The sequence below is a fragment of the Chiroxiphia lanceolata genome, chromosome Z (genome assembly GCF_009829145.1).
Source record: "Chiroxiphia lanceolata isolate bChiLan1 chromosome Z, bChiLan1.pri, whole genome shotgun sequence".
Classification (NCBI taxonomy): domain Eukaryota; kingdom Metazoa; phylum Chordata; class Aves; order Passeriformes; family Pipridae; genus Chiroxiphia; species Chiroxiphia lanceolata.
Window position 1 is genome coordinate 20,173,449 of NC_045671.1, and position 26,311 is coordinate 20,199,759.

General features: G+C 40.9%; 1 protein-coding gene and 1 long non-coding RNA gene across 6 annotated transcripts in view; one reads left to right on the top strand and one right to left on the bottom strand.

Moving 5' to 3' along the window:
* Window positions 1-23,008, top strand: part of LOC116780602 — a 32,094-nt gene extending 9,086 nt beyond the window's left edge. The window contains exons 2-3 of the long non-coding RNA XR_004354531.1: window positions 11,308-11,407; window positions 21,796-23,008. This is a non-coding gene — a long non-coding RNA (uncharacterized LOC116780602). The remainder of the gene's footprint in view (window positions 1-11,307; window positions 11,408-21,795) is intronic.
* Window positions 1-26,311, bottom strand: part of THBS4 (thrombospondin 4) — a 39,204-nt gene that overhangs the window by 7,750 nt on the left and 5,143 nt on the right. For 3 of the 5 annotated variants that reach the window (XM_032675798.1, XM_032675800.1, XM_032675797.1), the window contains 13 exons: window positions 22,496-22,743; window positions 21,345-21,450; window positions 15,668-15,750; window positions 15,038-15,089; window positions 13,549-13,721; window positions 10,319-10,456; window positions 9,883-9,960; window positions 6,169-6,321; window positions 4,189-4,293; window positions 3,843-3,950; window positions 2,208-2,367; window positions 1,408-1,526; window positions 574-626 (listed from right to left, as the gene is read on the bottom strand). In XM_032675798.1, the coding sequence (XP_032531689.1) occupies window positions 574-626; window positions 1,408-1,526; window positions 2,208-2,367; window positions 3,843-3,950; window positions 4,189-4,293; window positions 6,169-6,321; window positions 9,883-9,960; window positions 10,319-10,456; window positions 13,549-13,721; window positions 15,038-15,089; window positions 15,668-15,750; window positions 21,345-21,450; window positions 22,496-22,743 (1,576 nt within the window). Of the gene's footprint in view, window positions 1-573; window positions 627-1,407; window positions 1,527-2,207; window positions 2,368-3,842; window positions 3,951-4,188; window positions 4,294-6,168; window positions 6,322-9,882; window positions 9,961-10,318; window positions 10,457-13,548; window positions 13,722-15,037; window positions 15,090-15,667; window positions 15,751-16,993; window positions 17,008-21,344; window positions 21,451-22,495; window positions 22,744-26,311 lie in introns of those variants that run through there. The other 2 variants (XM_032675799.1, XM_032675801.1) reach the window with 2 other exon arrangements.

A 26,311-nucleotide genomic window follows, 5' to 3' on the forward strand; every position in this document is an offset into this window, starting at 1 on the left:
CCTGAAATCAGAATTGTTTAAAAACTAGCACCACTCTCACACCCCTGCGTATCAAGGTTTTCGTGGTGAAAGTGGGCTTCTGGCAACTCCTGTTGCAGAGAGCGGCATCCACCAATGGCTATGGGGTGAAACATCTGTCTGTGGCTGGTGAAAATCTGTGCCAGCACAGAGTTTATCATTTCCCTTGTCTCTTGCTGTAAGTGAGGAGCACGGGGGAGGACTTACCACCCCTAAAGCTGGTTATGCAGAAACTGCTTCCATACAAGCGATGTAATTTGTCATAGGATGTGCTCCTCTGAATGCCAAGGGCATGTGAAAGCCATTGATAGGGGAACTCACAGAAGGCCTGTGTGAATAGGGCTAAGGGTGAAGGGCTCCGCAACTGCATTGCTACCTGGAAGTGAACCAACAAGGCTGATAAATCATAACACTGATTTTGTACTGACATCTCTCTGGAATTAAATCCAGGCTAGTCTGAAGAATTACAGCTCTCCAGGAATCACTGGCATCCTTCAGCTCAAGACTAGCCTCTTTCACTTCCCTGCTGCTGTTACAAGCCACAAGACAACTTACCTGTCCTGATTGGTATCACAGGAATCTCCAACCAGGTCATTGTCAACATCTGACTGCAAAAGGAAACAGAACAAGTTCCAGTATCAGCTGCCATCTACTAAAATAGCAGTATTAAGTCAAAACACAACCAAATCAAAACACAACCAAATCCAATGCCATAACAATAAAAGCATGAGAAAACATTGGTTTTACAGAACATATTTTCTTGCTTGCATCATCCATCTAATCAAAAAGTCAGTTTTATTAAAGAAAAAAAGACAGTGAATAAACAGTGTTATACTTGATTGGCACACTTCTAGACAGATTCCTCTACTACTGAAAATAAGTATCCCTCATTTCTAACAAAGGTTGACTTCTTAAACAGTTTTAAAAATCTACTATGTTTCTCTATAGTTTCCAACATTTGTCATTAGAATCAGAATTTCAAACATATGAAAAGTTCCAATGACTTCTCACCTAGGAGCATTGGAAGTTTTGATAAATAAGGACACAAGGATTTTGTCCTAATTAAAGATATATCGAGTGTAACTAAATCACAACCCTGTGTGGAGTCTGGCACTGGACTATGTGGGACTACAGCCCACATTTCAGAGCATGACAGTAGAAAATACAGGCAGGGCAGAGGTCCTAACAACATCCCAAGCTATGAGAATACAACTGATGTCTCCCCTTTCTCACATCAGAGGAGTCTACAGCTCCATAAAACTTCCCTGAATACCTAGATATACTTTATTATTAAAATATAAACACCATGGCTGCATGGGTTGTCTCATTCTTTGCATCTTTTTGGACCTATCCCTAAACAAGGATAATTTTTTCTTTTTGCCTGCTAACCTGGTTTGGGTTGCTGACTGTAGGGCAGCTGTCACAAGCATCACCAACACCATCATTATCCGTGTCCTCCTGGTCTTCATTGGGGATCCTCTGACAATTATCCAAAAGGTTCTTAATACCTAGGGAAAAATTGATTGGATGTTAGTTAAAGACAATTCCTGTAGCTGTTACTGGACAATACAAACTTTAAGAACAGTAAAGACACTATTCCTTTTCAGCAACTACTTAATCTTGCAATGAAATTATAAGCCTGCACTGCATAACTTTTTTATGTGTGCATCCATTCATTTAATAGTAGTTAGAAACATCTCACTAAAGAATAGCTTTCCACCCAACCACATACACTTCATTAATTAGATAAAATTCATTCTATCCTGTTCCTGTATCACAGCTTACAGGATAGGACATTTCATCTTCATTATTACATTTGAAACGTTTTGATTTTTTTCACTTCTTTCAAGCCTCCTACACCAATGAAAATAATACAGTATGCAGCTCTTGGGCATCAGTTACTGGCGGCAGCTGGATGCTCTGGAACACATTTATACCTTTAAGGAAATGCTGAATGACTAACAACCTCAACTTATACATAAAACACGGCTTGGTTTATCTGTTACAATGTTCAGTGCTTTCAACGCAGGCTAAAAGATATATATTAAGTAAACTAAAAGGATTCCAAACACAGGTTTCATGGAGAAAGACTATGTGCTACAGCCAGTGACAGGAAATCTCCTAATCTAATGCACACTCTGGGCAAGTTTGAATAACATCAGAGAAGCTGAAAGTGAAAAATCACCAACCATCTCCATCCATGTCATCATCACAAGCATCTCCTTTCCCATCACCATCTGTGTCCCTCTGGTCATTATTGAGGATATTGCGGCAGTTGTCACAAGCATCTCCAAAGATATCTTGGTCACTGTTTCTCTGATTAACATTGGGAGCCAAGACACAGTTATCCTGTAAGAGACACAGAATCAGACACGAGCCAGGCCCTGAATATTTAATTCTTATTTTAGTGGATTTATATAATCCTTGTATTTATTTCTACTTTCAAAAAAAATTATTAGTGTGAGGAGTTTGAAATTTTATGTGAATATTAACTCCAGATCAGACTTTACTTGCTCCCTCAAAGCTCTGCTTCGAACCACTCTGAGAAAATCCTAAGCACAAACACCCAGTACCATAAGGCTCTACTTACAACTTTGACTTCTGATTCTCATTTTGGATGCATCCATGATGAGGAACCTGTTTTGGTGCCCTGGCTTTCTAATATGGTCCTTCTCAAAAGCTGCAGTTTTGGAGTCCCCGACAAGGTTTGCAGACACTCTCCGTGAAAGGCCATTGCCCCCTTCTGGTACAGATTCAAACTAAAGCTGAAACACTTGGGAAAGCAGAACTTTTTGATGCAAAAAGGGACAAGTCTTTGTTTGGATTTTGATGGGGGGTTTTTTGTTTGTTTTGTCAAACAAGCTGTTATTGACTCTCAAAGTCCATCAGGAGGCATATGGAGAAAACTTTATTTCAAAGTCATGTAAAATTTCTACCCCCACCTAGCATATCAACATCCTATTGCATACACAGAAGAAGAACAGAACTCAGCAACAAAATAGAAGTTACTTGATTCTGGAGTTGCTGAACCTGCAAACAGATTTACAGATAAAGGAGGATTTGACATTAATTTTTCCTTATAAACATTAATAAAACCAGTTGACTTAAGCTACCAGAATTGAGGGTGGGCCTCTGTGGCAAAACAGCCTGAGACAAACCTTCTGTGATTCTTAGCCTGCCCTAGCTCCATGTGGACATTTTTAATCTGGATAAAGTGTCCTTGCTGTTTCCTCAGAAGTGCATTAAGCAGTATCAGTGAAGGATCTTAATGTAGAACAACCGTTGGCTGCTAAGAATACCGGGTGAATACAAAAGAGCTTTTACAATTTGAATTTATCCTATGATCTATTCTGCAGTTGTGTACCCTCATGGAAACCTCTTCTGCATTGAGGACATGATTCAAAGCTTTTTCAAGTTATTGGCAAGATACCATTAATTTATGTAGAGTTTGGATCCCTCATGAAACATGTCAGATCAACCTGCTTTTGAAAAAGAAAGACATTATGCAAGTAATATTCCTGAAGGCCACGCTTTGGGAGAGTGTTTCAGAAGAACACAAGTTCTGTACACAAAAAGCTTCAGAATTAAATGCTGAAAGATAATAATGGCAGATACACTGGCGGATTTAAAGCTGGGTGTTTCACATTTTGTAAGAATGAGCATTATATCAAAGCAAAAGACAGGATTTAGGGAGTCACTGAAAGTGATGGGTATGGAAGAAGCTCTGGCAAATAATGAGTCAGATTTCAGAATCACTGCCCGCTGTAGTAATGGAAAGTCCTCCTGTTTGCACAGACCCCTGCATCCTGATCTATACACAGCACCTGCTCGTTGGGAATGCCATCTCCATCTGCGTCATCATCACAGGCATCTCCAACTCCATCACCATCAGCATCTTCTTGTCCAGAATTTGGGACAAATCTGCAATTGTCCTAGACAAAAAAGGAGACAAGTCTGGTGTTCTATGGGTAAACTGCATGCTTTCATAATTTGAATGGCTTTTTTTCTATTATTGTTTTAAATAACTGATTCATCCAATGAAATAAAATCTTTACAGAAGAATTCAATAACTTGAAAAAAAGATTAATACATCTAGTCATGTTTCTTCCAGTCTTTCTCTTCATCCCTTCATGCTCTGAATTATTAGAGGATTAAGAAAGAATTTCTTACCTTTCTGCAGTTTTCAGCAGTGCATGAGAGTTCTTCGTTAGGGTAGCCATCAATGTCAACATCTTTTCCACAGATATAACCATCACCAGCCCAGCCAATGCCACACTATCAATAAAACACCATAGTGGTACTATCAAAAGGTTAATTAGTCACTGTAGAAATATTCAAGAGGGAAACTCCACACCCATCTTGAAAACACTAGCCTACAGAAATCATGGCCAGGCACTGAAGTACAATGAGGTACAATGCAATGAGGTACAATGCATCTCTCAGTGTGGAAAGAGAATCTTTGTTTCAAGTTCTCTGTATCTAGACATAGCTAGAAAGAGCTAAAACTTGATGTCAAGTGGAATATGTGCCTGCAACACCTAATGATTTCAGTTGAAAATATGGATTGCTTCGAGCCACTGGCCAGGAACTAACTTTGGTTCCTTACCTGCAAATGGAGTAAAAGAAAATAGACAGAGTATGCACCTAGCATCTCAGCAAGGGGCCCACGGTTAGATGGTGACACTGAAATCTCAGAAAATAAAGAAAACTTCCTGACTCCAACGTGCTTATTCAGAGAGCAGGCATTCTTTATTGACAGTGCTGGATGCATGGGGGATCATTCTGCCTATCATGCATACCATCAAAGAAAAATCCTTCCCTTTTTATTTCATATATACATTAATATTCATTTTAATTCCCCAAAATAGCTTACATATTCATGATGTTTCTGATAAATCATTATCATAAATTTCACCTATACAAAGCATGTGTCATTCTAGCTTTGGGTGGTCTTGGGGGTCTTCTGTGACCCTCAGAGTTACTGTCCTTTAAATGAACTTTTTGGTGCTCATGCACAGTTATAACATGTACGTGTAATTTTCCAGTCTCTTGAGCCAATCTGTTCTGTTTAAGTTTTATGATCAGAACATATTGCATTCTATCAGTACATCTCGACATATCCTGCATTTTATAGTTGTGTAAGCTGTAATTAGAATTAACTAGTTCTAAACTTCCTTTGTTCTACTACAGATTTATGTTCTGATTTTATCTCCTTACTTGCTTGGATCAAATTCTCCCATATCAATGGGATGACTGTGTTTTGCTCAGTATCTCAAGAGCTAGAGGAAGTTTTAAGAGAAAACTGTATTGACATTTACTAAGTTGGCATCAGCAAAGGAAGTGCATTTGCACACAAGTTTCTCTTAGCCAATTAAATTGGTACTGTTTCAAACCAATTCCTAATCTCTGTGAAAGATATATGTATAAAACTGCATGTCAAACTCCGGCCTCCCCTTAAATCAAGGACTTGCCTCTACAAGTATCTAGGAATCTTTCCATTACAGCATGGACTTAAAATATCCTGGATTCTTCTTTTTTGAAATAGACGTACTTAAAAATGAGACCGAAGCAAGTGCCAGCAAAAGTATGCACAGCATCCAAAGTTAGGACATGGGATTAGTCTCTTGCTTCCCCTTGCTAGTTGGAAAAACTAAGTCAGATTTGTACAATAGCAGTTCATATGCCACTTGGTGCCCCTCTGCTCCCACAGCTGATTAAGCAGCGTATAGCCTACCTATGCCTAGAATCTGTGATCTCACTTGGAAAAATACCATCTCTATCACCTGGCAAATACAGGCATGTTGACTATGCAGACAGGATCCCTACTCACAGCTATGTAGCTGAGCACCAGGAGAGGAATTTGTCCTTGTGATGTCTTCTGTAGAGTGACACTTGACACTTTCTTCTGAGGAGGCTACAGAAAGTCTACAAAAGCCATTCCCAAAGACCTAATTACAAATACAATACACAAGTATGTCTGCTTTACAGACAGGCGGCAAGAACAAACCAATGGCAAGATACCTGGTCTGGGCCAGTGAGCCACAATCTAGTAAAATATCCAACTGTTTAAAATGACCACAAAGACTTTCTCAGTTCCAGCCGAAAAAAGGCTATTTTTCACTGGACAAATGCATGAATTTATGAACTCACAATACACGTCACCTCTCCTCTCCTCTCCTCAATACAACGGGCATGGATGCTGCATGGATTGAGGGCTCGATTTCTGCAGCTCCGTTCAGCTTGGCATCCCCTGATTTGGTCTCCTGTATATCCTGGTTTGCATTGGCCACAGTGGTAAGACCCCTGTAAGAACAAAAAATTAGCAGCCAGCCTTTTAACAGGAATTTTTTTCTTTTTAAAACATGCACACGAGCGAGATTCACATCACACTGCTTACACTGTGCAAGTGTAGTTTTTCATTGCTTGAGGCCCCTTGCACTGTGAACAAACTTTATTTTCCATGTGAAACTGATGTTTCGCTCCCATAGTGCATGCTGGAACACACACTCAACTCTTATTTAGATCAGCCTTTTGTTAAGCCAGAGAAAAGTCATGTAGCAGCAAAAGCTTCTTCATGATGCCTTGTCCCTGCCAGCATCACTCTGACCCACTTCAGGTGGCTGAAACTGCGTAAAACTCTAAGTAGCACCTGATTAATCATACTGGATGATCTTATTTCAGTGTAAACCACACCCATCAGTTTATTTGAACTCAACTAGGCACAACTTTTAATCGAAGAGAGATAAGAAAGTTCATCATGTGTTTGGCCTATTTTATTTCATTTTTTAAACTTACATGTTTTTAAATCAATTTGAGCTAAATTGTTTTCTTCAGAAAAGAATTCTGTAGTTGAAGACACAGTCATCCTCACTTACACTGAAATAAGAACATCCACGTAACTTTTTGCAGTGGTTTGCCTAGACACATATGTATATACTTTATATTTGTGCCCTCTCTCGTGTAAATGAGCATAAAGTTGCTAAGCCAAGGAATCTCATTATGTTCTGGGACAATAATCATATGAGATATAAACAGATAGATGCAATAAGTTGAGGTCTTCTTTAGGCATCTAATATGCCTTTTGTCTTTGTCTGATATATTTGTAGACTTGTAACTTATGAAATAAAAGTTAATTAAAGAAAACAATCTTTTTACCTTATAGAGAATAACAATTTTTTACATGTCAAGGAACAGAAATGGGCAGAGCTCTGACAAACATGTGCATCTACCCCTTTGTGAAACTGAGGTAGTTCGTACAACTTCATTCTTCACATACAAAGTCTGCTGGAGGAACTGTCAGGACTGTCCTATTCCATCCTCATAGAGAAATCTATTTACTACTCAGACAGGCATTATTTTTGTCCTCTAATCCTAACTTCACTACAAATTTTAACTCTGTGCTGCCTGCATACTTTCAGGATGAAGACAAAAATATACTGACGACTGAAGAGTAAAATAGTCCTTGAACTATGCAAATGGTATGGCCTATATAAAACACACCAACCCGTCCACTTTATCCTAATGGACACTGGGATAGTATTTTCTGAAGTCTGATGAATTTGCTCAGTATATTCTGTCCTTTATCAAGCCCAGGTATGCACTAAAATAGCCTTTAAGGCAGCACTTCCAGACCAAACTGTTTCTGAAGGGAGACAGGATTAGAAACTCCACATTGCTCTGTTTTGACAGATGGCAGGACACTTGGTGCCTACCCTTTGCAGACACGGCCTGATGGCCTCCTGAAGATGACTAGTCATGTCTAGTCATGCAGCAAGATACAACATGTGTCAGTAGATGTTCTAGATGCTAAAAAAAGAGACAAACATACTGAACAGTGAAAGCAGTCCTAAGAAATCGAGGTTGTTCACAAGGAAAGCTAACACTGAACACAAATGGCAGCCTAAGTAATACCTTGCTGCAGAAAGGACCACCTTTACACCTGAAGGATACTTCCAACCCTTCTCTTGCTATGAAGAAAGACTGTAGCATATACAGGACAATGTGAGGATCAGGCCCAGCCAGCATGGGTTTGTGAAAGGCAGGTCATGCTTGACCAACCTGCTCTTCTCCTATGACAGGGTGACCCATGTAGTGGATGAGGGAAAGGCTGCAGATGTTGTCTGCCTAGATTTTAGTAAAGCCTTTGACACTGTCTCCCACAGCATTCTCCAGGAGAAACCTACAGCTGATGGCTTGGACAGGTGTGGTCTTCAGTTGGTAAAAAGCTCTCCAGATGGTTAAGCCCAGAGAGTGGTGCTGAATGGAATTACATCCAGCTGGTAGTCCTCCAGGGCTCAACACTGGGGCCCATCCTGTCTAATATCTTTATGAGTGATCAGGATGAGGGGATCAAGTGCACCCTCAGTCAGTTTGCAGGTGACACCAAACTGGGCAGGAGTCTTTCCTCCAACTTTGTTGGAGGTTAGAAAGGCTCTGCAGAGGCATCTGGACAGGATGGATCTGTGAGCTGAGGCCAGTGGTCTGAGGTTCAACAAGGCCCACTGGTAGGTCCCACACTTGGGTCATAACAACCCCAGGCAGTGCTACAGGCTGGGGAGGAGTGGCTGCAAAGCTGTCCAGGGGAACAGGATTTGGGGGTGCTGGTTGACAGTGGCTGAACAAGAGCCAGCAGTGTGCCCAGGTGGCCAAGAAGGCCAGTGAAATCCTGTCTTGTATCAGAAACAGTGTGGCCAGCAAGACCAGAGCAGTAATTGTCCCTCTGTAATCAGAACTGGTGAGATCACACCTCAAATCCTGTGTTCAGCTGTGGGCCCTTAACCACAAGAAGGACATTGAGGCACTGGAGTGTGTCTAGAGAAGGGCAATGGAGCTGGTGAAAGGGCTGGAGCAAAGTCTTACAACGAGTGGCTGAGGGAGCTGGAGGCATTCAGCCTTGGAAAAAAGGGGGCTCAGGGGAGGCCTTATCACTCTCTACAACTATCTTAAAGGAGGTTGTAACAAGGTGGTGGTCAGTTTTTTCTCCCAAGTAATAGGTGATATGACAAGAAGAAATGGCCGCAAGTTGCACTACAGGAGATTAAGATTGAGTATTAGGAAGAATTTCTTCACAAAAAGGATTGTCACGCATTGGAACAGGCTGCCCAGAGAAGTGGTGGAATCACTATCCTTGGAAGTATTAAAAAAAAGAGTGGATATGGCACTTGGGGAAATGGTTTTGTGGTGGGCTTGGCAGTGCTGGGTTAACAGCTGGACTCAATGACCTTCAGGGTATTTTCTAACCTAAATGATTCTATGATTATGTTATTCTCGTTATTCTAACATTAATGTGGTCGTATGCCCCTTTTATTGGATCCTAACACCTTTCAAACCATTCCTACTTCTGCTATGCTTGCTCTCCTGGATTTAATATCTATGGATATTAAAAATATTGTACCAATTGCAGCTCTCCTCTTTTCCATTTATTTAGAGGGATATCTGCTACTGTATACATAACCTGATGAAGTGAAGACATTACTCCTATAAAGAGAGCACTCAGGAGAACAGCTTGCTGCAGCAGTTCCCAGGTGGGAAGAGATGAGAGTAAGAAAAGTTTTAATCTTTCAGAGGCTGTTCCTTGCAATGACACACTCACAAACACACAAAACTGGGTGGTATGGAGAGAAGAGCTCCTGCCATTCTTCAGGGAAAGTGATAAAATACAATTCAGATGGATGTGTTAATGACAAATCAAGTACTGATTTTTTACTGTTAGCCAGGAAAAGATGAAGGGATTCTTTGATTTATATGAAGCCAAGAAACAAATTATATTATTCAGCTCTTCAATCAGACGTATAAATCCAATCCTAGCCTCATAAAATTTTAAAACAATCAATTTTTTAAAGCCATAAATGAAAAGATGCTTACCAAAGTGTTTATGCAATGAGAATTCGGAACACAGACTCCAAGTCCACCATTCTGACATTCATCAATGTCTAAGCAGACCTAGCAATAAACCAAATCAACAAATAATAAAAACAATGTCAATTTGAGATTGAAGTCTGAAGAAAAGACACTAAAATTTAAGACTAGAAAAGAGACATAGCCTGTCCTGAAACCACTCTCAGAATGGCACAGACACACCCTTAGGACAACAGTCCAAATCTGAAGAGACACTGTGATACAGAAAATTTCAACTTTAGGATGTGCTGTGGTCCACCCACAAGAGTTTAGATAAAAATAATGTTCCTATTGTAGGGTGCTACAGGAACATGCAAAAAAATTTACAGTAAAATACAGATGCACTGCTGATATAAAACCAGCACCTTGCAATGGCAGTTGTCACAGGGATGCTGCCACTCACCTGCTTATTGCTCTTGGCATAGCTGATTCCTATCCCTTGTATGGTTTGTCCTGTATATCCTGGAGGACAGGTCTCACACTGGAAACCTGGAGCAGTGTTCACACATCGCACTCCAGGGAAGCAAGGGTTGTAACGGCACTGCAATGAGAAAAATGAACCGAGCACATGTTTGTGCTTCAGTAACATCCAGACTCTGATTAAATCCACAGCCCTCTCACCAAAGGCAGTGGCTACAAGCAATGTCTGTATGTCATCTGTTCAGAGACAGGTTACAGAGAAAATCATCTCTGCAGGTATTTCTGATCTCAGCAAGTCTTTGGCTATCTCTGTAATTTAAGTAACATTTGCAATCTTCTACTACAGCCTGTAGTTGATGTCCTAAGCTCTCATCCTCAATCCTTCCTTTGGCTGGACAGGTTCAGATCCCTTGGAGGCTGAAAGCCCCCCAGAAGTCTCCAGACCACAACATAAGGAAAGCCACATAACTCCAACCCTCCAAACAGTCCTGTGGTTTTTTTGGTACACAGAAGTTGCAGCAGTATTTTCCTTCATTTATATTTGTGCAAATCCCATAGCCAGAAGGAAACCAAACATGAACCAGATAAGCAGGGATGTGTCAGTAGCACCCACATGCTTCTAGAATGGAGGCCCATGGAGAACAGAGGCACTTGTCCCAAAATATCATATGTCCACAAATCACCCTTGGCCTGAAGGCACCATTCACTTCATTGCCTTATGCAGTCTTATGGAACAGCTGTGACTGATTTCACTGAATTGGTGGGTGCCAGTTTGGAAAGCACATCTTGCATTGCTGCCTTTCCAACATCAACACTAGCTGCTAGGTAACATTTATAAGAGTACTGCAAACATCAACATGCCATCATACTGTATTAGACAGGCTCAAAGGCAACAATAAATGAGAAACATGAGAAAAAAATATAGAAGAGGTTTAAAAATATGCTTTTTTCCCCCCCTTCCATTGGTAACAGAAGAACATCTGCAAGATGGAGGAAGAACGAACCAGACAGTATTCACCTACAAGAGACATACAACTTGAAACCAAACACACACACACACAAGCAGGAAAAGGTATGTTTAATATCCAAGGGTGTTTGACAGAAATGTTTGTTAGAAGTAGATCCGTAAGTAATGTAAGGGAAATGTAAAACCTAGGACAGACATTTTGTGCTCCTTATTTTGCTGTGAATTTTTTATTGCAGGCAGCAGAGGGCACCCAAATTACACAGCACACAGAGCAGAGCTGCTGCTCCTGAGATACCAGGCACCAGCACAGCAAAGTAATGTCTTTAAGCTGATAATGAATTAGGGAGTGTACTACAGAGATGCTAACAGCCTCAGAAAAGACGATGGCAGCTCTCAGAGAGGAATCTTCTAGATTTGTCTTTATCAGAATTCATACATTAACTTCTTTTTAAATACCTGGTACGAGGAAGTACACAAATAGTTCATTCAGTAGAAAAATGCTCTCCCAGAAGAGATTACTAAAAAGCTTTAAAAAAAATTTACTTTCCTTCAGAGTCTTAGTTAACTCAGGAAAACAAGTAACATGACACATCCCCTCTAATTAGACAATTCAAAATTATTGCCATTCATTGCTTCTTTATTTCTCCCTGTGTAACTGTAAGTAAAAATCTAGCTGCTAAAGTAGGTATTTACTGTTGAGCAAAACCACTCCAGACTAGGTGGTAATTTTAGTAGCACATAAAGACCTCATGTAAGCAAGTCCGTATCTCTATAACACCATTTTGGCAAAATTTCCTTGCTATTTCTAATCTGAGATCCGATCTGTCATGTGGAGTGGTGGCAGGAAAATGAAGGCACATCAACTTCCCGTGGCAGAGCCTGACTGCTCACAGAAAACCATGTTAATATCAAGCCACTATAAATCAGTCTCAGTCTGTTTTCCCATCACTGCTATAACGGGTAGAGTTGCTCCAACCCTGAAAAGAGCAAAGGAGACTATTGCCATGCTCTGCCTCAGTCTGCAAATAGCTCAGGAGGTGAAGCCTATCCGTACTGGTGGCTTCCATCCAGGCTGGCTTCAGTCTCTCACCATAGCTGTCTGTGGCATGAAACTCATATCATAGTTGTCTTGGTTTCACCACTTGCCTTCACATTTCAGAGCTGCACCTCCATTTTTCTACACCTTCTGCTGCAGCAGACACAGTTCATGCCATGTGAGGCAAAACAAGACACATCGATTGCCTCCAGCTCAGGAAATGGCCACACTCAACCCACTTTCTCCCCCCGGCGTTTTTCACAGACAGAAACAGGACATCCTCCTCGGTGATGGACTACAGGAAGGAGCAAATCAAAGCAGCAGTCAAAGCACATCTCGGAATTGGTTTTGCTGTTTTACATCATTATTCTGGTACACTGCTAGTACTGTGTTATCCACAGGCACAGTTTATGACCTCATTGTGCTGGTTCCCTGGTCTACTACATCCAGGTGCTTTTCCACAGAAGTTACTAAAGAGTAATGTCAAAAATCATCACACAGAAAAAATGCAGTGAACCTGTAAGTGGTTTTGTTGTTTCTGTGCCACATTCCAGTTAACACAGGGTTTTTTTAATCATTTAAGAGACTGTAAATTTATTAACTCAGTCCTCAATACAAGCAAGCTCTGAACTTCTAATATATAGCACAAGAAAAAAATAGATTTAAGTCAGCATTATTGGATTTCAACACAAACAAAGAAGCAAAAGGAACAATGACAATAAATGTTTATTTTCTTTCACAGACTTTTAATGTAAGGCTGAAAAGATGGGTCCAGTTTGGGTTGAAGAGAACATTTTGGTCTTCAAAGCATGAGTACAACTGTGTCAGGAGCATGACAATTTAAGGAAGCAAAGCTCAATTTGACAAGTGCTTCTGCAGCCTATAACACAAACTACTGCAACTTCTTGTGGAATAGAAACAACTATGTCAAAAGTTCATTTTGTCTGGTTTTAATTTGGCGTTTTTTTCCAAACATTAAATTGTTTTAAGTGACTTCTCATCTCACCAGAGTATTTCAAGTTTTTACACATATAACCTCCATAAAGTTGCAGCAACAGCAAAATAGAGATATAGAATCAAATCACAATGAATTAATATTCACTGTGCAAGCAGTCAGCAAATGCTGAAGACAGCAAGTACTAGCAATGCATTGATATATATGAAAAATTTGTTTGTTTGGGTTTTAATTCACTGAAAGTCTTTATTTTACCTCATCAATATCTGAGCACGTAATTCCATTTCCTGTGAGACCTTCAGGGCAGGGCCCACATTGAAATCCTTCTGCTGTCTCCACACACCTCACTCCCCTGAAGCAGGAATTAACTTCACATTTGGGTTTAGGGCGCCTAGGAAGCTGAGTTGGAAAACTCACAGTTCCCAAACCTTTAATGCAGAAAGAACAACTGTTTCAGTGACTGAAAGAAACATCCATTGTGGCTTTCAGCTGGCAAGCATTCTGAAGAAATCTCCAAGACACTTTGTGTCTCTGCACTGTGCTGTGGCCGAAGAGACTTTACACTGGGAATGGCCCAGGAGCTTGCTGTGTCCACAACCAGGGAAAATTGATGCTATTTTTTTAGGTCCACGTGCTTCTCCTGGCTACACATAGGAGTCCTCCTGCTAGGTTAGTCCCAGCACAGATCTGCTGCTGGCCAGGTGAAAGAACTCTGAAAGCCTGTGACCTCAGATGGCCCAAGGGACTCAAGTATGAGGGTAGAAGTATAAGGCATTTCTCTGGCTAAATCAGCAACACAACCACTTCATAAGAAAAACAAGGTTGTGGTTTCACAACAGCATCTCTGAAACAGCAGCATCTCTGAAAGTCTACAAATAAGAAGAATAAAGAAGCAGCAGCTGGCAGCCCACAAACACCGCAGGAATATGCATGTACATTAGTTTAGGTGCACAGAGACCAGCTCAAGGTTTTCTGAGACTCTGGCAGGTGCCGAACCTTGGTAGGGATGTATGCAGGATTTAGACTTTTTCTTTGACACTCATACATATGGGTTATCCTGCCTAGAGCTCAACTTGAGTTTTGATGAGGCTCACAGACTAGAAGAAATCAAGTAAAAGGTCTGATGCATTTAAGACCTTTTGTCCCACCCAGGAACAGAGTATATTGGTTTTTATGAGTGTATGCATGTCCTGATTGTCAGTTATGTAGGAAGGCCATGCAATGGCATTTGGAAAAGTAATTATTTCTTTCACGTAGAGAAAAAATCATGACCACCTTTTTGGGTCTTACTGGTGTTAACCAGGGACTGCCTCCTCAGAATCAGATGAACTTCAGGTGGACTGCATAGGATCTTCCTCAGACTGACAATACCAGCTAGAGCAGAACATGATTCCTCCCTTGTCCTTCTACTAAGACTGTGCATGAGATACCTGGCAGACAATGGCTCCCTCCACAGGAACATGTGGCATGGCTTTGTGGCAGAGCAAGAACTGACAGTACAGCCTGAGTAACACTTTTTGGTTTAGTGGTGCTTTATCCCCCAATAAGTGAGTGTCTGGGCTATGGAAGCTTTTTCCTCTAATGAAAATCTATTTTAAATTTGTGTTCAATACATCTAGAACTTTGGACACAGTATTTTTAAAAAAATACTTCTTAGAAACTACATAAAGCTCACACAGTCAATACCAGTTTTAAAACAACTGTGGATCTCATCTGAATTAGAGGCCTTAACAGGAATACTTACCACATGCTTGGCACTCAGCTATGGTATTTCTCAGAAATGTTGTTTCTTTGACCTTGAGAATATAGAAAAAAAAACATTATTTGGGTACAGTTAGTTCCAGTATGCACCTGGCTGCAAGAAAAACCATTATTCCCCAAGATGCTACTCAAACCATGCAACATAGGTAATCTATCTTAAATGACATGCTCTTCATACTCCATAAAATTAAGGATAGTGATAATGGACGTACTTCAGTTCAGCCTTCATCAACAGGACCCTTAAGAATTACATATTTAACCAAAGGATGCCACCAGCAATTCCAGTTCTGATACCCACAAGAAACTGAAACAAATGCAATTTCAGTTCTGTGCAACGGACCTACTGCTATCTAACAGTGGGCTAGGACGGCTGCTCTAGTTCCTTAAGACACAAAATTTTCTGGATCTGAAAAAGCAAGTCCCCTACACTCCCACATTCAATGATTCTCCATAGCACAGAGTACCAGGACCTATATGGGTATTTCTTCTCCATTGTGTCACGCCTTCAAGGCAATGGACTCTACACAGGAGTTTACTGCTCACATGAATTCTGCACTGACTCTATCAAAGGGGCACGCTTGGGATATTTCACACTGAAGCCTTTATACAGTACCTGTTGTCTGAGAAGGTCTTTCACATCAGCCAGTATTTGGTTCATCTGCATCATCTGACCCATTAGCTGCCTACTATAATCACCTGTAGGGAAACAGCAATGAAAAAGAGTGCAAAACATAACTCTCCTTCATTTGCCATGGTAATTTCTGAGATATAAGATGGAAACCCCATGAAGAGCCAAGGAGGACAGACATTGCCATTATTTAAGCCCTGTAGGAATCACCACAGCAAACGCAGTATTTATCTCAACTTTTTATAGTGTAATTTGCATGAACTCAAGGCTTTTCTGGAACTGAACTCCATCTATACCAGAGAAACAGACAAAGCAGAAACCTCTCCACAGAGAGAAAAACAGGATTGTGATTTCTCTACCATTATTTCAGTGTCAAGGCTCTCTAAGGCAACTAATGCCACCAGTGTTACTCGTTCCCCCTAGACCAGCAACCCTATTTCAGTATTTCAAGACTGGATATCTGTGACAACTCATCTCGGGGAGGAGGACAAGGCTGGGGCAGGAAGTATATGTGCATACAATGGGAAGACACCCTGCATAAGTGCATTCCACATCACCACAACTGATTAGTAGACATTTTTTGAAGTGGAGTTACCCAGATTTCTGAGCAAGTTCAGTGGAAAGCTCTGACCACCCACCAACAGCACCTGCACTGAAAAATAGTGCTTTTAGTAACTACAACAGTCATTCGGCTTTTCTTATGAAAGGCAGCTCATCACAAGGTACACAAGTTTCATGGCTGCATTTGCTCCTGGTGGGTGCAGAGTTTGTATGGACTCACAAAACTCAACACACTATCCAGAAGAGGGTCGCAAGGATGGTGAAGGGTCTGGAGGGGAAGCTGTGTGAGCAGTGACTGCAGTCACTTGGTCTGTTCAGCCTGGAGAAGAGGAGACTGAGGGGAGACCTCACTGCAGTCTACAACTTCCTCCTGAGGGGAAGTGGAGAGACAGACACTGATCTCTTCTCTGTGGTGATCAGTGTCAGAATCTGAGGGAATGGCCTGAAGTTGTGTCAGGGGAGGTGTAGGTTGGATATTAGAAAAAGGTTCTTCACCCAAAGGGTGTTTGGATACTGGAACAGGCTCCCCAGGGAAGTGGTCACAGTATCTAGCCTGACTGAGTTCAAGAAGCGTTTGGACAATGCTCTCAGGCACATGGTGTGACTCTTGGGGATGGTCCTGTGCAGGACCAGGAAATGGACTCAGTGATCCTTGTGGGTCCCTTCCAACTCAGAATATTCTGTGATTCTATGAATGCACACCAAAACCATTTCTCAATACTAAGTAACGAAAAGACCTCTAAGACAGACCAACAGTTACATCTGTAATGAGCCATAAGAGAAGGACCAGAGTCAATCCAAGATCTTCACGAGAGATTCTTACCTATTAAATGAAATAGTGATTTTGAGCCGATGACAGAGGAGAAGCAGAGAGCAAGTTTAGCACAATAGCTTGTAATTCCTTCTATTTGTTAATTACTTCTGAGTTCGTACCTCTCTCAAGCAGATATTTGTTTACTTCTCTAAGTCTGTATTTAAAAACAAACTTTATAAATATATGCTCCTTCACACTCTAGGCAGGCAGGATATTTTGATATTATGCCCAATAGCTTCAGGGACGTTTATTCACATGTTATTTTTGTGAGTACTGAAAGCTTATATGAAAAATGCTTCTCTTAATGTTTACCTCATTGTTTTGTACTTCAAAGCATGTCTAGCTGTTTCCAAACATTCTACTGGGAACTGTCCAACTCTCCAGATTTTCTCATCAAAACACTGAACAAGTTTAAAGAGTCAGGAATCACCTATTCGAGAACCTGCCTCTGTTCTAGTCCCAACCTTGCCTTATTTTTATTTGGAGGATAGTGGCAGGACATAGGAATTTCAGAATTCCATAGTGGAACCTGGCACACACCTGTTCTTGTTTTACTTGTTAGTTCTTTTTTAAACAAAGACTGGTTTAGGCATTATTGATTGAGATTTGCAAAAAATTCTCAAGATTTCGGATGCTTTATGTTGGCTAGCACCTCAGTCAAAATCAGATCTATTCTGCAGTTAAGTTTTGCAGACTGCTGAATGTTAAGGTGGACTAAACAGGTTATACTGTCATGAACTACATGTCCTATTTGCAAATCTAGACAGCTATTCCTGGTTGGATTTTTTTCTCTTCCACTTAAAACCAATTCCAGCAGTAGGCCCTACTTGCAGCAGAATGACCAGTGTTCAGGGATAAGAATTCAGAGACGCCTTTAAAGGAGCTGTCAGCCCAAAATATCTTGCAGGCTGGCTTTTCCCAGGAGGAAGCAAGTTAAGATACCAGCCTCAAGCTGTACAGATAACGGGTCCTACCATGTAGTCTCTCTCAGCCACACTCCAGTCACTAAGGCAACTCCCCAGTTCAGCTAGTCCCTAGCTCCATACTCTGAGTCAGCAACAATATGAGTAACAGAATAGCTTTCATGGTAATAATTAAGTTCAGAGACAGCTCTGAAGTATTACTGTCCAACAGTGAACTGAAGTCCCTTGACATGCTCATTCTCTGTAAGACTGAAGTCATGTCAGGGAGCCACCCTGTCTTTCTCTTGCCAGGACTTCGTACTACAGAATCATAAAATGGTTTGGTTTGGAAAAGACCTTTAAAGATCATGTAGTCCAATTCCCTGGCCATGTCAGGAACATGTTTCACTTGACCAGACTGCTCAAAGCCCCATCTAGCCTGGCCTTCAACACTTCCTAATGGGGCATCAACAGCTTCTTTGGACAACCTGTTCAAGTACAGGACCTTGGATTTAGAGCAGGCAACTAGTTTCACTGCACTGCTACTTGGCCCAAGCAGGGCAAATTCACAGACATGTAACTGCAGGCCACCATGAAATGTCTCAAAGATATTTCTTCTAGCTCTCTCGGGACCAATACTGGCTCAAGAAACACACTTGCCCCCATCTGGCAAAGTCAGAATCCTGAAGCGTCATTGAAAGAGAACGATATTCGTAGCATCATAGAACATTCTGAGTTGGAAGGGACCCATAAGGATCATCGGGTCAAACTCCTGGCCCTCCATGAGACAACCCCAAGAATCACATCATGTGCCTGAGAGCACTGTCCAGCTTCTTGAACTCTGGAGGACTGTGGTTACTTGGCCAGAGATCCAGCCATGATTAAAGTATGGATGATGGCTGACAAGAGAACAGTTTCCTGTCAGTCTATAATCCTCCACCAAAGAAGCTGTACATACAAGTTGCATGTGGAATTAGGAAGAGGCAGGTTCGAAGTAAACAGGAGGGGGTATCTCCTCAAACGTGATAACTTTCTTGCCAGGAGACAATCTTGACTGTGCATTCAAAACTGACAGGACAGATACACGGAAGAAAACATATATTCAGTACAAAACACAGAGACTTCATCTCTGAGTTGAGAACTGTGAATAAAGTGAACTGCTGGAGAACAGGGGAGTATGCAGAGAAAACCACACAAAAACTCCACTCCCTTACACTCTTGCCCTTGGACCTATATCGACATACTGTCTCTAACAACAGACAGGTTAAAAGAATCTTTGGTCTTGTGCAACATAGCTATTTTTTTTTTACACTTTCTCAGGTTCAGGTACCCTACATGAACCAGACAATCCCCAAAGATCCCTTCTGACCTTTATGATTTTGTGATGATTACAAGCAGCATACTAATCTCATCTACCAAACCTAGTGCATCTTACACTCTATTTTCCTATCCAACCAGGAAGACCCAAATACACGGGTTCAACCTGCATCTGATCATCATATTCTCATCTACACTGCTTAGATGTCTCAGCCTCACAGACAGAACATGGAGGGAATGCTGCTGCCAAAGCAGTGAGCAATAATCAGGCACACAGTGAAAGCCATGTACAGCTATTCAGGTCCAAAGTACTGCCGAGGATTTTCCAATTAATATGAAAGCACACATTTTTACCGAGATACATACGTCTCACACCGCTATACAGCTAAGCATTTGCATTCCAGCTTTTTCTGGCTGAAGGCAAAACTGTGGTTATCTGATATATTGCTCCCATAAAAGGGCATCATGAAGAACACACAAAGTGCAAGGCAGCTGAGTTAATATTGCTGTTGGAACATCTGAACCTTTTCCTTTGGTGAATTTGGTTATGTAGACTTGGAAGGTATTCATGTGAGTTGTCTTTTATTATTATTAATAATACTAATTCCACTCAAACACTATAAAAGCAACTGAATTTGAGAGGCTAAGCCATGTGAAGGCAGCCACAGAGAGACAGTATCTGTCTGTATTGCTACCATTTGCATTATTGATTAATGAGCAAAACGTTACAAATGAGAAAGCAGCTGTAACCTGGAACCTCACTCAGAGAGCTGTGAGTTTTTGCAGAAGGAAACAGTGAATTACTCTGCCCTTCTGTGTTCAAATGCCTGTTGATTTAGTGAAAAAGAGAAAGTTGAGGATAAAACTCTGGGTTTTTTTTACTTAAGTGTACGTATGCTAAGAAGCAAGAAAATAGAAGTATGTGCAACTGAGGATTTACATACCTAAAAGGTAAACCAGATTTTGTTGTCATTGCACACCACTGATGCCTACATTCATGTGACTTACTCAGGATGCTCTCATATAAAAGTTTTGTATCTTGTCTCTATTCTTATCAAAACCAGCAATGCTGCAGGGTATGGGTTTGGCAGGGGGGACAGGAAAGGGTGTGAGAGAGAAGAACCTCTCATGGATCCTATTTCAAACCTTGATCTCAGTTTTCTCCCCATGGTTGTCACATATTAACACATTGCACACACAGCGAGAAATCATTCTCCCTCACACCCACAGCAGAAAGGTAGATGGACAGGAACTACAAAGGGTTGCAGATGGGGCAGTCTAGCTCAAGTTTTCTGTGTCCAGATGTCAGGAAGCACTCTTGCCTAACACAGGGGATTGCATGCAGGCCCTGGGGACCTGCAGGAATTACAGTAGCCTCAGGTCCTTCTTTTCCTCCCTGTATAATGCTCAGCACAGGCAGAAAAGGAATTGGTTTTAAATCACGTCCACTCCAGCCGATGACAAAAGCCTCGGCTAACTTGTGGCAGGACTAGTGGCTGCCTTGCAATGGCTCTTCCCACATGGACATATAGGTTCTGTAGCTGTAGCACAAACATGTTCTTCAGTGTCCTGTGACCTTCTTTACACCTTGCTCCTCCCTTCTTGGGGACAGTCCAGTGCTCCACAAAAGATGAATACTGGCCATGAGGATAAGTACATGGACAGGTCTTGCTACGCCATCCATCTACCTATTTTCATAAAGCCTGTATGAATGTATCACATTTAGGACTACTTTATGTCTGCAATTGTCTGCAATTTGAATACTTAAAATATTATTAAGCTGACACAGATAGATCATCATCACAAAAATTTGCCTTCCAAATTAGGCTAAAAAGCTCTTTAATCACTTCTTCACTAGGACAGCAATTCATTGTTTTATCAATAGCAACAGTGACTGTTTTCAAACTGAGGTATTTCTAAAACACTGACAGAAATTATCATGTCTATAATTCAGTCAAATAATTTTTATTACTTGACTATAAAGCTCCACATTTTTAATATGCATCATATTAGCTTCCTTGCACCGGTATCGTAAGGAACAATTTTAACTCCTGGTTGCAGGTCTTACCAGTGTACTGAGGTACAGGCTCAATTTGTTGAAGAAAACAATCCTGCAGGTTCCCCACTTCGGCAAGGGTTCCTCCAGTTACCAGCTTCAGCTCATCTAGTGTATCCTGGGCTCACAAAAAAAACACAGCTCACAGTTGGGGTACAACAATGAAAAAAAATAGGAAATATCAGACAAAGTAAATTATTTTTTGTTAAGAGAGAGATTCCATTTTGTACGCATGCAGGACTTCTACACTGTTCACTCTAGGGTCATCCGTCATCATCTGAAGTGTATAAAATCCCTAATCTTTGCTTTGAAGATTTCCCTATAGCTATGATTTTATTTTGATTTTTTTTTGTTTAATTCATATGATCTCACATACGAGGAAGTTCACATATTTAGATATCTGTGGCACGTGATTTTTTTAAAGTGAATCCAAAGCAGTCTTTTTTCCCCTCCTCTCAAACAGGTATACATTCATGTCAGGAATGCACCTCAGTTATTCTCCATACAAAAAAGCTTATTTTCAAGCCTGCAATGACACAAAGGGGGCAGACTGCCTTGCATACTTTGGATTAATGATGATGAAAGATGCTGTGGGAGTCACTGTTTATCTTGGACTGCTGATAGGGAGATGACAGGAAGCTGTGCCAACTCCTGGTTGGTAGGCAGAAGAAGAAAAGCTGTTGTAGTCAAACAGATGAGGACTGCACTCTGGCACCCCAAGAGTACGCCCTTTCTTTTGTCTTTTTAGTCCCTGTGGTTTATTACGAAGAGGAAAGCCCCATACTCAGTCAAGCATTGCTCATACTGAACAGCTGATGAAGATCTGCCCTTACTGTACCAGCTAAGTCTTGCAAAAAGTCCAGTCCCCAAAAAACACCTATACGGAAGTGAAGGATGCACTAATTTTTTGGTTTTCACTTAAAAAGCTAAAACCTGTGTTTAAAACAAATAGCACAATTATTATGGGGTTCATGTAAGCAAAGATTTCACCTGTTCCACAGAAGTTATATTTACATTTATTTCACAACTTAATAGTCAAGTATTACTGAAGCACTATTGTACAGAGCTTGGCTGCTGCAAGGGCTGAGGTCTGAATTCAGCGATCCAGAGGATTGCTGGTGACCCCTCAAAGTGTTCAGCCTGTTCCCGGTTTTCGTGCTCACCTGTGGTTTCTCCTGGAAAATGCGCAACTCAACTGTCACCAACTTCTGAGACAGCATTGAAAATGGTTTTGGCAGGTCCTCAATGGCACCTACTTGCAGGCAGTCCAGATACAGCTCTATCGTGCTCAATCCCTGCTGCAGACCACTCAGCCACAAGATGACAGCATGGGGCTTCCCATCAGCCAGCTGGATGTTGCTAAAGATCACGGAATTCAGCCTTCCATTACTCTTCAGATAGCGCAGCACCACTAGGACAAAATACATAGAAGGACTGTCAGAGGGTAACAGACATCCAAGGCTGATCAAGGAAAATCCTGTGGAAATCCGCAATCGCCCTGGTATTTTACCAAATGTCAGCTTTTGTAAATGCATCCCATATGCAGACATAATAATAATGTAATAATAAATGGGACATCAACCCAGAGCAGCACTACCAGGACTCTTGCATGACACTCTAGTCGTAAAGCATTGCTCCCTGCACAGTGTTTTCCATTTCTTTGTCCTGGCCTCTCTAACTAGCTTAACCAATGTCACTTTACAGAGCATAATGTGCCAAAATACAAGAGGTAAAGTTACGGGGTGTAGCAGGTAGCCTGCAGTCAGCACTTTGGCATGTATATATCTTAAAGACCTGGAAGTAATCTGTAGCAGAAATGTATAACAAGAAAAATCAGTTTCAGTGATGCATATAGCAGTCAGTGAAGCCATCTAACAGTGTATCCAAACGCATAATTAAAGAAAGCAAAGGAAGCATGATCCCAAGCCAATAACCTGTTCTTCTCCGTAACAAATAGTAAAAACAAATAAAATATCATGCAGGGGTCCTTAGACAATGGATTTCAGGTCCTGTGATGTTCCTCATCTTGAGAAGGTTTTTATGCAAAAGCTACCATTTTGTAGGTTTCAGTTCAAACTAGTGGGATTATTCCTAGAACATGACATAGCCAGTCCTTGATGTGGGAATGTGCCTAGATCTGTGGATGGTTTGGTTGAGGTCATATGGGAGAAGACATGAAAATTTATGTACTTCACACATTCATAATATGTCAAAAATTCCTACATGCATAGTATGTCTAATGTGCAAAATAATGTAATGCAAGACCACAACAGCAAACCAACAAATACTCTTACAACAAATATTTGCTGCATAAACTGAAAAACCATCCTTTCCCAAGGAAATTGGATCAGTAAGCTAGGATCTGCAAGCCAAATCTCTTAGACCAGCTAGCTAGTTCTCTCCACAAAATCTCTCCCTGGCTCTCTGACTGCACATCTGCAAAAATAAGGAGCCGACTGCATCTGGACAGCATATAACTACCCTAAAATATCAGACAGACCCCATTTCAAAGATCCCATTGATCACCAGCCTGCACATCCCTTATTTCCTGCTGGTAAGAGTTACATGCATGAGGAGTCAAGCTGCACAGCTGCCAGGTATCTAAACAGTTAAGAGCTGACTCTTGTGAACATCTGTTTGAAGTTCACAGAAGGCTGCTACTGTTGCATCAAGTGAAAGCTCACAAATGGCCTGACACTGGGTCAACTAAAAATTGTGGATACAGTTGAAGGAAAAGCTCTATCTTCGGAGCTAATAACACCTACTTACCAAAACCATTCCATTTCTATTCATTTAACAAATTATATTCCCATCTCCCCGCTATTAATGTAACTTCTTTGATGTTGTGATACCTCTGTTTGTTCGTGACCTGAGTTACTGTGCACATGCTCCATACAATTTTTCTAATTGCTCAGTTTAATCATTAAAAAAACCCTAGATTTACAGCAGCATGAATGGGGCAGGGTACATCCCCATCTTTAAAATCTATGCTAGTGCTAGAGCTTCAGCACTAGCATAACCCTAACCCTAACCCTAACCCTAACCCTAACCCTAACCCTATTTTTTTTTTTTTTCGAGCTTCAGCACTAGCACTAGCAGCTGTGATCAATATCAGATTGTTTTCACTACTGTCTATGTCAAAACACTGCCAGACCTGAGATTTCCAAAAGTGCATGAGGTCACCAGTAACTTGCTAAAAGGTAGCATTTCTTGGCAAACTCAAAGATCAGGCAAGACACAGTAGATTTCAGGCATTTTATTTATGTAAATATTATGCATGCTTGGTCATATAAAAGGCAAGATCTTTGGATCTGGGCCCTGCTTTCAGAGTGACCAAACACAACAACAGCCTAGATAAAGAAAGAGGAGGTGGAAGCAGGACTGAGAATGGACCCTGCCAGAACAGTTTTAGGACAAGGAGCAATCAGCCTTGGAAGGAGGACCAACTGTTTTTTCCTCAGCCAAAGCCAAATATCCATCTGTTAAAACAAAGTAGGCTTTTGAAGAGAGTTTTTTTTTTTAGATCACAGTCTCCACCTGTATGAGATTTAACTCATTCACACCCCTGCAGTACACATTTGCTGCTTGAATATTTTAGACATTCATGAGAGTGTCACCTGTACTGCTTAAGAAATAGATTTTCTATTAAACTACCACTTCTACCAGGAAGTAGGAGCTGCTCCACAGAATTCGTAAATTACAACACTTCTATGCATTAACTGCTGTTTTCTCCATACAGAAATCATTCAAAAAAGATAAGAAATCCATGGATTTTCCAGAGGCTATTTGCCTCTGGAAAGCACATTGGTCTAGCTAAAACAAGTTGAGCCACTACTCAGTAATTTATACCTGTGCTTTTAAAAACATTTAGGCATTATAAAGATGTTACTATCAGGTATACAACAACAAAACCAGAACATTGTAAAGGATAACTAAGGCGTGCTTTGAGCTCCTTAGATCACATCTGGATGCATAACTGGAAATATCATGCAGAAGTAATGCACTTACGCATTCTTCCAAAACTGTAGGTAACTGGACCGTGCATTTTGCTGAGACGCCAACATTGGCTCATCATTTAAGTGATGATGACCAGTCTTGAGAGGATCATAAACAGCTCCCACACTCCATATTTTCAGCTCACGCAACAATCTCCTGGATGTGTTTTAACTTATTGTACAAAGTAGCCATATGGAATCCTTGACACTTTTGGAGAAATCACAAGTGAAGACACTGCCATATGCTTTGCACAAGGTGCTCTAAGGAGGCAAAGAGATCCATGAAACAGTCTTGCTGCAAAAAGCCTTCCTCTGTTTGGTCAGTCCTTTACATCAGATATGTTACATCTACTCAACACCAGTCACTGACAGGACAAGTTGCTTCACACTGCCTTTCTATATGCCACTGTTTGTCCTGTCAGAGAAGCTTCTCAAAAACCAATATACCAAAAACAAAACCAAAAGAAGCCACATTACCTCCCATCAGAAAGCTTCTTAGATGTGTTAAAGCATATCAATAACCAAACATGCAGGTATTTTTGAAAATCAAAAGAAGAGTTTCGTATGTTCAAATTCTTATGTTTAGAGACACATTTGTATGCATTCCTATATATATGTACAACATTTACACACATAATTGTGTGGGAGAGAGGGAGTATGTGCTATCTACCATTTATTCAGCAAATAAGTCAGTCAGTGTTAGGAATTGCATGACACTTACTGATAATGCTGTGTGGCCATGTATTACCCACTGTCAAACCACACACAGCTCTTATTCTCTGATCTCAGAAGGATTTTGATAAAACTACCAATGTTTTACCTAACTCCTTCCCTTACAATTGCCAACCAAAGGTGTGCTTTTCTTTAGCATATTGAATAATTTCTCTATGCATATAGTGAAATTTCTCAGTAGAGTTTCACAGTATATTGGACTCAGCTGCCCAATTACAACACTTGCAGTAGTATATTATCATAGCAGTGGTG